Here is a 17306-nt window from a genome sequence, read left to right as displayed (position 1 = left end):
TGTTTAACAAACTCAGTTTCCAAATATAAGATCAATTTTTCTAAGAATGATTTGGGTAGCTCATTAGGTACTGGACTGGGAGTGGGTGGAATGAAAGCAAAACAACACAACAACAAAAACACACTGTAGAGAGCAGTTAAAAAGCATAATTCGTCCTATTATAAAAGGATTATTCCTTTTGGGGTAGCCTACATCCACACAAGAATCACAGAGCTCATGTAAGCAGCATCTTATCAAATATTTGAGTACAGATCATTAAATACTAGAGAGAAGACTGTAAAATGAAATATTGTAAGCTCTTGATGTTTATCAAGACATTACAATAAAGTAAATGTGAAATTTAAGTGATTTTTAAAAAGACATTTGCGTGCCTTTTTCAGCTTTATTTTTTTCTGGACAGAAAACTGAAATCTTTTTACGAGCTTCAGGCCTTCTTCAGTATTGGATGTGTGGCAGGTATTGAGAGAAGGGTCCTGGGTTATGGCTTTTTCTGCAGATTAGCAAATTAATCTGCTCCCAGAATAGCTAGAGGAAGTCAGGCTACCTGATTAACAGGGTGAATTTTAATTTGTTTCTATACCCCCCCAAAAAATTTTTAACGAAATTTGCATTTTAAAACAAATGACTTCTAAATCAGGACAAGAAAATTCTCTTTCAGAATAAGGAGAAATCAGTTTGTCTACTTTTTGAAAGTTGATTAAGGATAAATTAGATGTAGTTCATAGATAAATATAAAATATATGCTTTATTCTTTTCTCATCTATTATGTATAACTAGAATTAATTTTACTTCATCATTCTCTTCCATGCTTTTTAAAAAGTAACCTCTAAAAAGCCATTTAACAAATTACTATTGTTTCTCTCTGATCATAGTTGCAGTTGAACAATTTGAACAATCTTGGTTTGTAATTATTGTCAAATTATTCTAACATAAAATATTGGGTTGCCCAAAAAGTTCGTTCGGGTTTGTCTGTTACATCTTAGGGAAAAACAAGAATGAACTTTTTGGCCAACCCATTATTTATGCCCAAATGTCTGCTGAAGGTTACCTATCCTTTAGATTTTACGCATTTTTCAAGAATACCTTTCCCATCCTCTTCTCACTCTAAAAGGAGCTTTCATCACCCAGCTGAATCCTGCCAGGTCTTCCTTCCTCCCTTTAGGGATTAGATGCAGCTTACTTTACCTCTGTTCTGGAAGTATGAAATAAGAGGATAGTTGCTGGTGGTATTAGCAGCCCTAGCAACTGAGAATTAACTAACATTTTTTTTAATCTAAAAAGATGCTATAGGGACTTCCCTGGTGGCGCAGTGGCTAAGAATCCGCCTGCTAATGCAGGGGACATGGGTTCGATCCCTGGTCCAGGAAGATCCCACATGCCGCGGAGCAACTAAGCTCGTGCACCACAACTACTGAGCCCAAGTGCCACAACTACTGAACCCCACGCACCTAGAGCCCGTGCTCCGCAACGAGAGGAGCCGCTGCGATGAGAAGCCCGCGCACCGCAACGAAGAGTAGCCCCCATTCACTGCAACTAGAGAAATCCTGTGCACAGCTACGAAGACCCCAATGCAGCCAATAAAATAAAATGAAATAAAATAAAAAGATGCTATAAAGTTATATCTTCAAACCTGAGGAAAATTTCTGCCAGGCCTACCAATGCAACGTATTACCCCCATAAGTGTCTTTGCTGTCTATCCTAGGTGAATTCTTTCTTTAATGGGACTCAAGTCCTATGAAGAAAGAAGGCATATGATGTTTCCTGTTGGAGCCCATCAAGTAGCAAGAGGTTGTGTGGTATAACCATGTAGGTTTGCATATCAGAAGTTACTAATCGGGTCATCTCACTTTCAATCCTGTGTGTTTCCATTCAATTCAACAAGTATTTATTGACTGTATAGTGGTGAGCAAGATAGTAATAGAGAGAGCCTCACATATAGATAGTAAGGGCAGGGAGCAGGCTGGCCGGGACAAGTAGGGGTAGAATTGGGAAAGGCTGTGAGTTCCTGGAGAACAGGGGCCAAGTCTGAGCTTTTGTCTGACATTTATTCAATTTTTTCAAGGCATGATTTCAGCAGGCAGAGTTGACTGTGAAGGCCACTTGGCAGATGAAGTTTACACAGGTGGCAAGGATATTAAGAGACTTAGCAGACAGGAGAACAGCAGTGTCCCATGGACCAGAACCCATACATATGGAGGACTAGTAAAATGCAGAGCTGGAAAGGTTACTTGGCATATTGTGAAGGGCCTTAGCAGAGGACTTTGGATTTAATTCAGTCAACAATGGAAAGCTAATGAAGAATTTTAATCAGAAACACTGTCATGATTAGAGCTGGAAGTGTTCTTCAGAAGATTAATCTCACGTTGAGTGGGATGTATGATTATGGATGGTGATTAGGAAAGGCTGGCAGTTAACTAGTTCAGAGGTTATCACCTGGTAGTCCATGTGAGAGGTACAAAGGCCTGGGAGCAAAGAGAGCTGGCGCCACACCCTTTCCACACCTTTTTCCCTTTGGTGCTTACCATTCCCATCTTGCCTACCTGATGGCTTCCCACTGCAAGCACCCCCATCTCTTTGACTGGGGACCTTCTCTAGCCATGGAAGCCTGCTGAGCCTTTGCTCAGGGCAGACCAGAGTGCCAGGGAGTTAACATCCTCCAGGAGCTGCCTTCAACCAGTGGCTGAAGCGAACTGGTGGGCAAATAACCCAGCTCCCTTGCCACTTGGTTGGGATAATTTTGAGCCTTGTTCGATAGTCTCCCAAAGTGCCCCAAGGGGATTGAGTCCCAGTTGTCCACAGCCACAAACAGCTGGGTAACATTCTTTACTGGCTTCCTACTCGTTCTGACTCACACTCACTCACCACTCCCCTACTCCCCATTCACGCTATCACCTTCTAAATGAACCGCTTGCACTCACATCCTTGTCCCTGGGGCCTTCTGAGAGAATCTAACGTACCAGGGCCTTTACTAGAGTGGAAAGAATGGCTCACCTGTGTTTCCTGAAAAGATTCTGGGGAGGGAGAAGCTACAAGACTTGGAAGTTTATTGGCTGTGGGTTAAGGGGGAGGAAGAAGGCAGTGTCACCTACAGTTTTAACTAAGAAAATGTAGATGTCATTTATAGAAAAATGGGAAGTTAGGAGAAGCATTAGGAGTTTTGATGAAGAGATAAAAGAGTTTACTTTGGGGCGTTTTGAGTTTGAAGTACTGACAGAACATTACTTCTAGAACTTGGGAATTTGCATATGGAGCCCAGGAAGAAGGAAGATACTGGAGATTCAGGTTTAGTCGCTGCCTAGAGGTGGTTGATGAAGCTGTGAAGGTAGACCAGACCTCCAGGAATTGGGTATTGACCAGAGGATGAGCAGATGCAGGCCTACGACAAAACTTATGGAAATGAATTCTCACATTTGGGGTTGTGGGGAGAATGACAGGAAATGGAAAGCCAGCAGCAGGATGAGAACAGGACGAAGCCATCACGGAAGCTAAGGGAGCGGCCAGCAGGCGGCAGATCGTGCCAGAGAGGCTCTAGATGTGCTGAGTTTCAGAGTTCTGGCAGCTTTGGTCCACACCAGCATTATCAGTTCCCAACTTAATGTAATCCACTGGGAGAAAAACATTTAGGGAAAAATAAGCTCCTATGTCTGAGCGTACCAGATATTGATTTGCTTACTAAATATCTCATGGAACCCTAGTGCTTTACAAGAACTAGTTTACTTAATACAAAGATAAACTCCAAGCTCTGCTACTTTGTGACCTTTGGCAAATTACTCAACCTTGCCGAGCCTCAGTTTCCCCACTTGTAAATAAGGAACGCGGTGCTATTTCTGGTCCTTCCTGGCACTAAAATTCTCTGATCCTAATAATTTTCCATAGGCCATTTTTCTCATACCCTAACTGTGTGTATGTTCATGTATATGTGTGTGTACATACATATACACACATACTTCACTTGAAGCCTGCATAACAAGAGTATGTGTTGGTGATTGTTTATAAATAATACAGGAATTTAAAAACTATGCAGTGTGAATAAACCCACATGTAGTAAAAATGCCAAGTAGGAATGATCTTTTTCACCGGAATTCTTGTGACAAATTCTGCAGTCACTATGAATGAGCCTGGTAGTAGATACTATTCTGTTTAGATTTTGCATTGAATTTGTGCCCCTCAAATGCATTTAATCACAAAGTATTTTTGGAAGTATCTCAGCTTCGTCACTTACTAGCTGTTCAGGAGTTTACAGGAGTTGCTTAATCTCTCTAAACTCAGTTTTCTATTAATAACTCAGTTTCCTAAGTATAATAATAGGATCTTCCTCAGGGTTTTGTGGACACAAATTTAATCATTCAGTAAATGTTAGCCATTGTAAGTACCTTCAGGTTAACATTTGTCTTTTGGTGAGTTTTATATTTGCAGATCTCAAAAAGATGGTAGTAGGCAATAGGAGTATTTTAGCCTTGAGTTTAGGTGGAGGGGTCAGTGAAAATTGTAATTTTCTCAGACTACTCATTAGTAATTGAATGGTGGGTGGCACATAACCTTCCAATCATAGTTTACTGGAATATTACAATCAGGGTGGTACACATAACTTGTTTCCATATTTTTACTAGGGTAATAAAAGGGTTACCAGATTTCTCTCTTTGTTATTAAATTTCTGGTTATTTTATCTCACATATACTTTATTCATATATACACTCTCACATACATTGTACAGACAGGATTGCCCTCTGCTCCCAGATCTCAAATAAAGCATCTGTGAAGCTTTTCTGCTGGAAACAGAGCCCTTATTGATGAAATTCACATGAAAACCATTTGTTTTAATGCATTATGTATTGAGGCATAATCAGCTTTACATATGTTAACATTTTAAGTGTCTGTTTTCAGTGTAGCACAGCTGGGGTTATATGGAAATATTATTGAAAAAGAAAATATTTAATTAATAAAGCATACTGGATGTTGCTTTATCTAGAGTGAAGGCAGTGCCAGAAAATCACACTCCTTCATTGGTAGGCAGCACTCAAGATAGAGAAAACAGTTCCCCAGTAAGAAAGGAGTCACAATTTAAATTTTTTGTGGTATTGTTGGAAAGCCTTTTTTGGTTGCTTGATTGTGTTTTTTAATAAGAATTACTTTGGCTTTGGCTTTGTCAGGCATAAGTTGTTGTTTTTTTCCTATAAAAAAGATGTGATTCTCCACTTTTTCTGCCTAAATTGACTCTGTTGTTGTTTAGTTAGAGACACATTTGAGTAGAGTACTGCATATCTGTTTAATTTGAAGTATTTGTATTGGTCTTGCCCCATTTTCGTCCAGGCTTTCCTGCATGATCAGAGTCTTTTGTTAGTGCCATCTCGAATAACACTGACCCTAAATGGCATATATGTGTACTGCAAGACGGGAAAATGATAAATTATTATGTCATAGTATGTGCAAACGAAGGTCCTTTTCTCGTATTTATGACTTCTTGCTCTTTTTTACAATTCTGCATTATACAAATGATTAACCTCCTGATTATAATTTTTGTGCTTTACCTGTCATTGCTTTTTGCAGACGCCAAGGACTTACTGTTGTGCAAACACTGAAGACTTGGAGACGGTCATTCAGCATGTTCACAGTCTGTACCCTTCTGCTCCATTCCTGGCAGCAGGAGTTTCAATGGGAGGGTAAGGTTTTTCCTGTCTAAAATGTCCAAAAGGGAAGTGGTGCTAGCGACTGCCTCTTTCAGACAACTGTAAGCTACATGGGCATTTAAATGTTTGATTATTTTTATCATATTTCTCCACATGTGGCTGAATGAATGAAGGAATGAATTCAGGTAAATTTTAATATTTTCCTTGACTACTGGTCTCTGTGGTGAGAAGTATACAAGTGCCTCCTTGGGGTGCTTGGGGTTTTGTGAGCCCGAAGGCTTGTCTGAACCCCATGGAGTTGATTTCCATCACTGGGCGGCAGCCACGTTGACCTTCAGATTCCCTGACATATTCCCAGCCATCTCTGCCACCGTGTTCTCCAGGACCATTCAGGAAGCTGAACTTGTACCATGACTTTCATCACTCCAGTTGTAGAAATAATTATTGTTGCTCTCTCCAACGGAAGAGGCCTTCAAAACAGTTTTTCCCCAGGTGGTGTTTTTCTTGTTTGTTTTGTCTTGTTTAGTTTTGTTGCTGGGCAAATGGACCTTCCCTAGAATGCTCTCCTGGAAACTGTGAAATGCTGTTTGTAACCCCCTACTCCAGCTGCTATTTTAAGCAAATGAATATTTTAATTTGTGCTGCTTGCATAGGGGCTTTTTTGGACCTTCTATGCCATGTATATATTTATATTTATTTTATATTTATATATTTAGGCTTATTGCTACTAATAATTGTTTAATCTTTTTGTTATAGTAATAGTGAGCTTAATAAAATCCAAAATTTTTATTATATGGCATTTTGCTATGCTTAGATTACCTAAAGCATTGTCCAAAATCAACAAACACATGAGATAGAAAATGCTATATTTTTCTTAATTTTGTAATTGATTTATCTGTCATTTCAGTTTTCAGAACATTTTAGGAGCATGTTTACTTGAAAATGAACAGCTTTACAAATGATAGGCTCTGAAAAATTGGCTCTAACAACAGCTTTTTAGATTCTGATAAACATAAAACTAAGAAGAAAAGAATACGTTTCTTACATTAGCATGGAAGGTCTGACTTGACCTACTAAAGGAAGAAATCTGAATCACCGCAGAAAACCCAGGCAGAATCTGTGAATTGTGCTTAAAGGAAAGTATTTCACTTCTCTTTCCTTTGCCCCATAATGAGAACCTTAAAGGACAAGGTGCCCAGCTGAACTTTCTTCCTTTAATCATATAAATTCTTGACTTTTTTTTAAACCCAGACCTTGCATAAACAAGCCCGGATTCTCTGTTCAGAGGTTCCTGGGAAATGCCTATTCTTGTCGAACTGAAGCCTCAGTGCGAACTTGACCGCTAGCCTCTGCAGCTTGTTGAATATTAATGTCTTGTAAATTGTTCAAAGGAAGTACCCGTTCTAGTTGCCTAGCACTGTGACATGTTCCCAAGTGGGTTTACCACTCGGGGATGTGTTTTACAGCTTGACACATTTTTCTTTTTGGAGATGCAGCAGACAGAAGTGTCTGTCAAAGATCCTTATGACCAGGCTGGGTAATCTCCAAGCCTGTGATGCCTGGGGCCAAGTAAGGGTTTTGAGACAGAACTAAGTCTAGCCAAGGAATCCACGCTGCTCTAGACTCAGTCTGATTCCAATCTCCCAATGAGTTGGTAAACTAGCTTCAAGAATGTATAGAAATTCCCCAATATATATAAAAGTAAGAAGAGTATAATGACGCCTCATATATACTCATCACTCAGCTTCAATAACTATCAACTCAAGGATAATCTTGTTTGTCAGTATTACCACCCCCCCATTCTCTCTCAACTCTGATTATTTTAAAATAAATTTTAGACATCATTTATCAAGATTTCTGTAGGTATCTCTAACAGGTAGAGTCTCTTAAACAACAACGACAACCCACCACAAGACTTTATTACATTTGAACAAAACTAACAATAATTCCTAAATATCATCAAATATTCAGTCAGTATTTCATTTCCCCATCAGTCGGCTGGCTGGTTTTTACAGTTTGTTTGAGGCAGCAGACAGCTAAAGTCCACATATTGAGATTGATATGTCTCTTAAATCTCTTAATCCATGGGTTATCTTTTCTCTCTCTCTCTCTCTCTCTTTTTTTTTTTTTGTGAAAAATGGAGTGTTTTTCTTGCCAAAGTAAGACAGCTTTTTGGGGGGTAACGTCTTGACATTATTTTGCTCCTGAGTAATAACCAAGAAGCATCCCCACCTACTCGGTCATAGCTATTCCTGGTCCTTCCTACTCCTGAGGTTCGCTTCCAGTCCTTTCAATTTGCCTATTACATCAGACTCAGAAATCTGACCTCCAGCCAAAGAATAGGGCCACCAAAACTAGGACCCTAGAATGACCCTTTTGCAGGAGAGTAAGCATTATCCCCTAAATAGCTTAGTGAACCACAGTACTATAAACCAGGAATACAGTCATTAATGAAGAGTTGTTTTCAAGAACGAAATCTCCAGCCTGAGGTCTCAGCCCTGGATCAGGAAATCACTGAAGTAGTTTCTGACACCAAGGAAATGCTGAAGCTCTTGGCCTTTGGCAGTCTGTCTAACCTACAGTCACTCAGCCTACAGTTGGGATGAATTTTAAAACACCTCATGGAGCCATGTGAATCTTTCTGCTGTGCTGTCATATTTTCAGTAAACCTTGGACAACAGCAACAAAAACAACAACAACAAAACCCATGAAATCTCCATTTTTTATCTAAAATCTCATCACATTCACTCTGTAAATGGATTTTTTTCCATTTGGGTTGTATAAAAAGAATGAGAGAATTTTTACTCATTTGTCCTATTTCAGAACCTGGGCAATTGGAGAAATAAAGAATGGAAAATATGAGAAACAGAATTTAGGCTATCATCCTTTCTCTTAGTTGGCAATGTCAAACTTAGATTTCTGACATTACTGCAGCTTAAACTCCATTCTTGTCCCTCTTACCAAAATAGAACTAGAGTAGAATCAGGAAAATTGATAAAACAAAAGGAAAATATGTGATAGGAGATAAGGACAAATAGCAGGAGGGAGTAGGAAGAGAAAACAAGTGACTTTAGGGGCCAACTGCTCTGCCACAATTCAGAAAGTCTAACTCTAGACGAGGGAGCCCTTACAAACTTGCTGTAGGGTACAAGGATGCAAAGGCAAGCGGAATGGCCACCCAGACCAATTACTCAGAATCTCTGAAGGTGAGACCCAGACGTCGATAATAGTTTTAAAAACTCCACAGGTGATTCCAACATGCAGCCACATTTGAAAACCACTCCTTTTGTGATCTTTCATCTATGCCAAGCCTTGGCAAACCACAGCCTGGAGGCCAAATCTGGCCAGCTGTCTGTTTTTGTACAGTGCAAGAGCTAAGAACGGTTATTATATTTTTTAATGGTTGGAAAAATCAAAACTATTTCATGACATGTGAAAAGTATATGAAATTTCAATTTCAGTATCCACATATAATGTTTTTGTTGTGTTTTTTTTTTGCGGAACGCGGGCCTCCCACTGCTGTAGCCTCTCCCGTTGCGGAGCACGGGCTCTGGACGCGCAGGCTCGGCGGCCATGGCTCATGGGCCCAGCCGCTCCACGGCACGTGGGATCCTGCCGGACCGGGGCACGAACCTGCGTCCCCTGCATCGGCAGGCGGACTCTCAACCACCGCGCCACCAGGGAAGCCCCCACATATAATGTTTTATTGAAACATGGCCATATCCATTTATTCATGTATTGTCTACGGTTGCTTTCAAATTATAATCACAAGGTAGTTGCAACTGAGATTGTAGGGCCACCAAAGCCCAAAACATTTACTTTGTGATCCTCTATAGAAAAAGTTTGCCTGAAACACCCCCACATATTAAACACTCAACTGGAGGCTGGGACCCAGGGAATTGCAAATTTTTAATAAATCCCCAATATCATTTTGAAAAAAACAAAAAGAAAACCACTCTTACGGTGGCTTTTTCTTATGTTTTACTTCATAGAAAGGTACACATGTAAGTAAAAACTGTATGCTTTGTCCCATTCTCAATATAGCTGACTGCAAGATAAATAAATAGGTGAATGTAAGGAAAGAATAGAGATACTTGCATGGTTTTCCAAGATAAAGGGCTTGAACACTGGTTTATATTTTTCTTCTCCATAGTTAAAGTCCACAATTAGAAATGGGATGTCTTGAGAGAGACAACAAATTCATCACTGAGTTTTCTGTCTTTCCTCATTTTAGAATGCTGCTTTTAAATTACCTTGGCAAAATGGGGCCAAAAACTCCTTTGAAGGCAGCTGCAACTTTTTCAGTTGGTTGGAATACTTTTGCTTGCTCGGAGTCACTGGAGAAACCACTGAACTGGCTGCTTTTTAATTACTACTTGACAACTTGCCTCCAGTCCTCCATTAATAAGTGAGTCATCTTTAACACCTGATGTCTGCAAACTCTGGATTACGTGCCACAGTAAAATGTTTTCAAGCATAACACTGCTAATATATGTATATTTATGTTTGCATTATATGCATTTACTAGTACACCAAAATATTCTTTCTATTGTCAATATATACAAAAATAAAAAGATTTTAAGTATAAGCTAAAAATACAGATAAAAGCTCTGTTTTCTTTCTGTACCCCAGTGGATTACCTTGTACAACCTCTAGGCTCTGTGCCCCACTTGGAAGATCACCGTTTCATCACTGTTCTAAATTATTCTAAAAGAATACAAACATTAGTCTCAAATGTGTTGAATAACATCATGGGCTATTTCCCTGGATTTTCTACTTGTTGCTAATCTTATTAGTACCTAATTCTCCCCTAGGTAGTAAGTAATGTATTAAGTGTTTTTAGAGACAAATAATATGATTTCTAAGCATGTGTTATGAACATAGTATGTTTTAGTGGCTTAGGAGAATGCTTCTAAAATATGGATATTCTCAGCCCCTACAGTTCTTAACATTACCAAAATATTATCTTTGCATTAGTTTTTCTGAAATTGTTTAGGTATCTTCTAACAGTTAAACAGTATGTCAACAAAGAACATGGGATGTTTCTGTTTATTTTTTGATAACTGTTACCACGCATTTTTAAGTGAATTGACAAATTTAAATATAAACTCTAAATAAAAAGTACAGTTAATCTGTGCATAACTTAACTGAAAACCATAGTTACCCCGAAAGTTGACATTAGACACTGCATTAAACTTAACCTATTTTGGGGAGTTCTCTGGTGGCCTAGTGGTTAGGATTCCAGGCTTTCACTGCCGTGGCCCAGGTTCAATCCCTGGTTGGGGAACTGAGATCCCGCAAGCCATGTGGCATGGCCAAAAATTAAAAAAAAAAAAAAAGAACAATATACATTCCTTAATTTAAAAGTACTTTATTAAAAAAAACTTAACCTATTTGTTACATTACAGATGTTGACTATAAAATACTGCTAAAAATACTGCAGAATCGTATTTTTATTCATGGTCACTGAAATGGGGGACAGTAGCAAGAAAAAGGAAGAGAATGATTTGAATTAAAATATAGGTTATACAAGAAAAATAACCAACATTTAAAAATAAGTATACAACCTAGATGGGTGGGATGGGGGCCGTGGGAGGGAGGTCCAAGAGGGAGAGGATATATGTATACATATAGCTGATTCACCTCAGTGTACAGCAGAAACTAACATTGTAAAGCAATTATACTCCATAAAAAAATGTTTTTTTAAGTATACAAAAATATAAATTCTAATTTTCAGTATAGCAATTTAAAAAATAAGATAAATCTTCAGTTGATTTACCCAGTTGAAAGCTTCTGGCTTAAGTGAGGCCTTTTTGGCCAAATTGGCTTAATAGCATTGGTGTGTAGGTACAATTTGTTATGAAACAACACTTTCATTTATTATTGTTATTTTGTTTATTATTACTGGTTCCTTCTTCCTCAATCAAGAAAAAGTACTTTTAGAAAATGTCTTCACGTACTTCAAATACTGTATGATATCACTTATGTGTAGAATATAAAAATTACAACAAACTAGTGAATAGAACAAAAAAGAAGCAGACTCACAGAGAACAAACTAGTGGTTACCAGCGGGGAGAGGGAAGCAGGGGAGGGGCAAGATAGAGGTAGGGGATTTTTTAAAAGGGGATATAATATAATGAAATCATGTATGTGAAACTTTTGAAAATTGTAAAGCACTATAGAATTTAAAGAATCATTCAATAAAAAAGTAAACTTTATAAAAAGTCTTCAGGACAAATATCAATGTATTCCTGCCATGTCTAATTAAGTAAATATTTATTGAGTAACAACTTTATTCCCTGTGCTAAGTTACTTATCATTATGTATTTTAGGTATGTTTGAGATGGGAATGACCTTAATTTTTTACTTTTGAAATTCTTTTTTTCCAGGCACCGGCATATGTTTGTAAAACAAATTGACATGGATCATGTCATGAAGGTAGGAGAGAAACTTTATGTAATACGTTTATTTCCTTTTTTGATTCCAAGAATAAATATAATCGGTTTTTGTTTTTCAGGCTAAATCCATAAGAGAATTTGATAAGCGATTCACTTCAGTCATGTTTGGCTACCGAACAATTGACGATTATTATACCGATGCCAGTCCAAATCGTAGACTGAAATCAGTAGGGATTCCAGTGTTGTGTCTGAATTCTGTGGATGATGTTTTTTCACCCAGTCATGGTAAACTTAACATCTTTGTATACATTTTGACATGAATTAACTGTTTTAAAATATTGTTCTTTTTAGGAAAATACAGTAATAAGAAAGAAAATGTCAGTCATATAATGTTTTCCACTGTGATAAACAGAAAAAAAAAAACCCTTGCTACTCATAATTTAGTATCTAAATGTCTCAGATTACTTTAAACGTCTTCATAGACCCTTATCTAGTCTACTGTGAGAGCCTCAGAACAAATTATGACTCAATATTTTGTTTGTTCTCAGTTTTACAACCTTTCCTTCTTATCAAATAACTGTTCTTTGGACAGACTGTGTTACAGTATCTTTGCCTCAAGAGTACATTGTCATCACTTGCCTTTTCTTCCTGAGGTTTTTTTTCTTTTAAAGAGTAACTTCTACTGTTTTTATTTTTATTTATTTATTTTTGGCCACGCAGCTTGCGGGATCTTAGTTCCCTGACTAGGGATTGAACCCATGCCTCCTCCAGTGGAAGCACGGAGTCTTAACCACTGGACTGCCAGGGAAGTCCCTTATTCCTGAGGTTCTTATACAGAAGGCTTTGGAGTTTTTTTCCCCTTTTAACCTAGAAGAGAGCTTGAGACTTTATTAATATGATGTCCTTGGATAACTCAATGAATGTAGCACATTCGGACTATAAGGTCATATTTGAAGGGAAAGAGTCTGTTTTCCCCCGGATACTATATAAAAGAAAATTATGCCCAAATTAACTTCCTTGTTCTCTTAATTCAAGAAATACGGAATTTTGTAACAAAGATATATGTGGATGTGTTCATACATTAAAGCAATATAAGACGCCTAGAAGTGATCACACTATCTTAAGAATAAGTAGAATTGACCTCTAATTTTTTTCTAATGAAATTTCACAAAGCTTTTTATACAACTTTTTTCCTTATTTCTCCCCTAAATACTTTAAAAACATTTTCCCCAAGTACTTCATTAAAATAAATTATTTTGAGTACAAACACAGCACATATGTATTGCCAAAATTTCAGAAAATCCCCAAAGTATGTTTTAAAAAAGTCACTTACCATCTCTTTAGGGGATATCATTTTAATGTGTGATTTATGATTAAATCACAGGTAATTTTAGATGGCTGGAACTTTTGCTCTTTGACCACAAATCAAAAAATTAAACTGTGAACTTTTTTTTTTTTTTTTTTTGGCTTCTGCGTGCAGCCTTGTGGGATTTTAGTTCCCCCACCAGGGATTGAACACGGGCCCTCAGCAGTGAGAGCAGAGTCCTAACCACTGGACAACCAGGGAATTCCCTTAACTGTGAACTTTAATATCAGTTGAATTACATGGAGATTGTTTAGCCTATTTTCATTGGATTAAGGAAGTTCAGTATTTCTCTATTTTTATATTTCATGGACCCTTATTCCACCAACAAAAATTTCCCAGCATTTAACTTGTTTTGACCCACTTGGTTGAAGTTTAAGCTCACTATTTCTTATTCTTTCCCAGCCCTGAAAATCATCTTGCCACATTAAAGTAGTGGACAATTGTCTGCATTCTGAGAGCACAGGCAGCCAGCATCTTTCACATGACTCAAATGGCCCAGCCTTTCGTTCTTCTGATATGACTGTAACTATCAGTGTGTTAGAAATTCCTGACTGTATCCAGGGTGTGAAATTGGGGCTCTTAATAATTCCATTAGAGACAAATGAAGCACTCGTAATCTAAGCCCTTGGTGTAAGGTGAAAAAGGAAAAACATAAATAGTATCAGTCATTTCACCTGCCTCTCCCCTTAAGCTCTAACACTTGATCCCAAGATAGATGTTCTGTTTCAGGTGTAGCTGGATAAGGATATGAGTTCAGGACCCATTTAGGACAAGGACTTGTCTTCGTAGGCCTTGATTTAGGTTCTCTAGGTTTATTCTTCAAGGAATGTAGTGAGAGGTCCAATTTTTTTTTTCTTTTTGCTGTGCCCGACGGCTGGTGGGCTCTTAGTTTCCCAGCCCTCGGCAGTGAAAGCACGGAGTCCTAACCACTGGATGACCAGGGAATTCCCTGAGAGGTCCAATTTAGATCATCTAAACATGCAGTTTGGGCCCCGCAGCAGCTCTATCTTCAAAGGGTCTCAGTTGTCCTATAGTGTGTCAGCTTCCTTTCCTTCATTGGAAGGGTAGGGAGATCTTACCTTTAATGAACTCATTTACCCCTAAGACTCTACCCAAGATATGAAGGTCTAATTACTGGATCAACCATGTTATCTTAATTAGGGATATAAGATTTAGCAGTATCTGAAATCAAAACACTTCTCATGCCAGGTTGTGATCCATTATAGATCTTAAATCAAAAGGTTTCACTGTTTGAACTCTAAGTCTGGGGGGAAAATAAAAATAAAACAACTTTAACTCATGTCCTTTAAATTTTTTACTCTGCATAATTTTGTAGAGCATTTGAAGAGACTGTCCTTACTGGAGGATTATTTAAATACAGCAATTATATTTTCAAAATAAAGTTGTTCTTTCTCCTGACTATAAACAGAAATTCAGAGAAGGAAAAAAATAAATAAAATAAAATAATCATCAGTGTTTTACCACCCAAAGATAAACACTGTTACCACTTGGGAGTATTTTATGCCATTCTTTTTTGCTATCTATATGTTTTTATAAATCATATGTATAATTTTGTATCCTTAATACAGCCACCAATTGGCCTCAGGAATCTAACTTCATGTAAAGTTAACCAAAGTCATACATAATGAATTTATAACTCTCACAAAGGTGATAAGATTAGTTTGGGTTTTTTTCTTGGTGTAGCACCTAAGTGGAAATCTTATAACATAATGTAAGTATTCACCATTTCTTGAATTATTTAATTTCTCAAAACAAGACTGGGCCTATACTTTTGTGTTGTGATTAATTTCTCGATTGATTCTTCCAAAAATGATGGTCCAGTATATAACTGTGAGCATGAACTGTTATAAGAATATAGGTGGTTGATATAAATTAGTCAGACTTATTCCATTAGCCATACTCATTATGAATATTTATTTGTTTAATGATGTTTTGATTTATAATGATTGGAAATGATAAAGGCACATACTTTTCCTAACAAAAACTGTTAATAATTATATATTTTTCTCTCTCCTTCCCTTCTCTTATCCTTCCCCCACCCATTTTTTGTCAAGCTATTCCAATAGAAACTGCTAAGCAAAACCCTAATGTTGCTTTGGTCCTTACTTCTTATGGAGGCCATATTGGTTTTCTGGAGGGAATCTGGCCAAGACAGTCCACTTACATGGATCGAGTCTTCAAGCAGTTTGTGCAGGCCATGGTTGAACACGGACATGAACTCTCTAGCATGTAGTTCTTCAGGTGCATTTTGTCTAAACCACCGTATAAAGGCAGCTCAGCTTACTGCACAAATCTTAATTACTGTATATAAAGCAAATAAGCCAGCAGGTGGTGAAGAGGTCCAGAATGACATGCAAAAACTACTTTTTGGAGTAACAAAACAACTTTGTAGCAAGAAATAAAATATAGATTTAGACTGTAACTTATGTAGATTTTATTTTTACTATGCCTTACCAAGTATGACCTTAAATAAAGTAGTACACACATGGAATTGCACTTAACCAAAACTATTGTGTAAAAAGATTTTAATTCCTCAGGGTTTTAATTTAGGCTAGTATTTTTTTAGATAATTTATTTTAGGTGATTTATGGTACTTTAATAATTGTAATAGGACTTTGGTTATTTGAATGTAAGTTATAAGTTGGCACATTCATAAGGGTATTTATACCTAATGACGGTAACATGAAAACTGAAATAAGATAAAATACAATGTGCTAAATCTTTTACGTATTTTAACTTTAAAAGGCAAATGCAACAAATGTTAGACTGACTTCTATACATGTTCTTTTACTCTAATAATATTAAATTAAGGCTGACTTATGTTTTATAATGATTATAGTTCACATGCTTATTTTTTAAATAGTGTATGTGCATACTTATATATCATTATATTAAATAAATTCTACCATTTTAAATTGTTTCTTTGTGAGATTTTATCTACAAAAAAGTAATCCCTAGAAAGTAATTTGTGATTTCATAAATGCATTAGTAAGAAATATTAAAACTGTTTTGTTTCAGTTTCCAGAATATTGGGCTCCCACCGTTCGTACCAATTAAAAATACTTTCAGCTACAGGAAACCCATCTAACAGTGATTTAGCAATAACAGTATTTTTTTTAAATAAATTTTTATTTATTTAATTTTTGGCTGTGTTGGGTCTTTGTTTCTGTGTGAGGGCTTTCTCTAGTTGCGGCGAGCGGGGGCCACTCTTCATCGCGGTGCGCGGGCCTACTCACTGTCGCAGCCTCTCATGTTGCGGAGCACAAGCTCCAGACGCGCAGGCTTAGTAGTTGTGGCTCACGGGCTTAGTTCCTCCGCGGCATGTGGGATCTTCCCAGACCAGGGCCCAAACCCGTGTCCCTGCCTTAGCAGGCAGATTCTCAACCACTGCGCCACCAGGGAAGCCCGGAAAAACAGTATTTAATTATCTTGCATCACAAGAAGTCTCCATGTAAGCAGTCTCCAGATGTACGTGTTTATCATTTATCAGTGTCATCAAAGATGCAGGCTCTTTCTGTTGCCACATCCCTAGCAGGCAGGGTAGCCAGTTATCTCCTAGACACAGGATGGCTGCTGCAGCTCAGACATCACATTTGTATTCAGAGAAGAAAAAGGCATAAGGAGCGGGGCCAGACACATCTGCCCTTTTGGGAAAGTGAAAGCTTTCTCAGAAGACTTGCACTTATATCTATTGGCCAGACCTGTGTCACATGGTCACCCTGGTTGACTGAGAGGCTGGGAAATCAAGTATGTAGACTTTTCCAATTGTAGTGGAGGCAAGCAAGGGGGAGGGGATTGGTAGTGGTTGTTGGGCTATCCAGGCAATAGTGTTATCTTCTATACCATTCAACATTTTTTTTTTTTAATTTTTATTATTTATTTATTTATTTACTT

The 17306-nt window shown here is 37.7% G+C and overlaps 1 protein-coding gene across 2 annotated transcripts in view; it reads left to right on the top strand.

Annotated features, from left to right (window-relative positions):
• The window catches only part of ABHD3 (abhydrolase domain containing 3, phospholipase), a 39174-nt gene extending 22846 nt beyond the window's left edge, over nt 1-16328 (top strand). Inside the window, exons 5-10 of one of the 2 annotated variants that reach the window (XR_003677268.1) lie at nt 5548-5660; nt 9862-10035; nt 12017-12065; nt 12145-12310; nt 13794-13913; nt 15467-15555. Coding sequence is in view for 1 of the 2 variants with exons in the window: in XM_007127360.2 (XP_007127422.1) it covers nt 5548-5660; nt 9862-10035; nt 12017-12065; nt 12145-12310; nt 15467-15645 (681 nt within the window). In the remaining variant the exon portion in view is untranslated. Of the gene's footprint in view, nt 1-5547; nt 5661-9861; nt 10036-12016; nt 12066-12144; nt 12311-13793; nt 13914-15466 lie in introns of both variants that reach the window. The other variant, XM_007127360.2, reaches the window with a different exon arrangement.
• The last annotated feature ends 978 nt before the right edge of the window (nt 16329-17306 follow it).

This window comes from Physeter macrocephalus, chromosome 19, assembly GCF_002837175.3.
Source record: "Physeter macrocephalus isolate SW-GA chromosome 19, ASM283717v5, whole genome shotgun sequence".
NCBI lineage: Eukaryota > Metazoa > Chordata > Mammalia > Artiodactyla > Physeteridae > Physeter > Physeter macrocephalus.
This window is presented reverse-complemented; position numbering and strand designations above follow the sequence as displayed.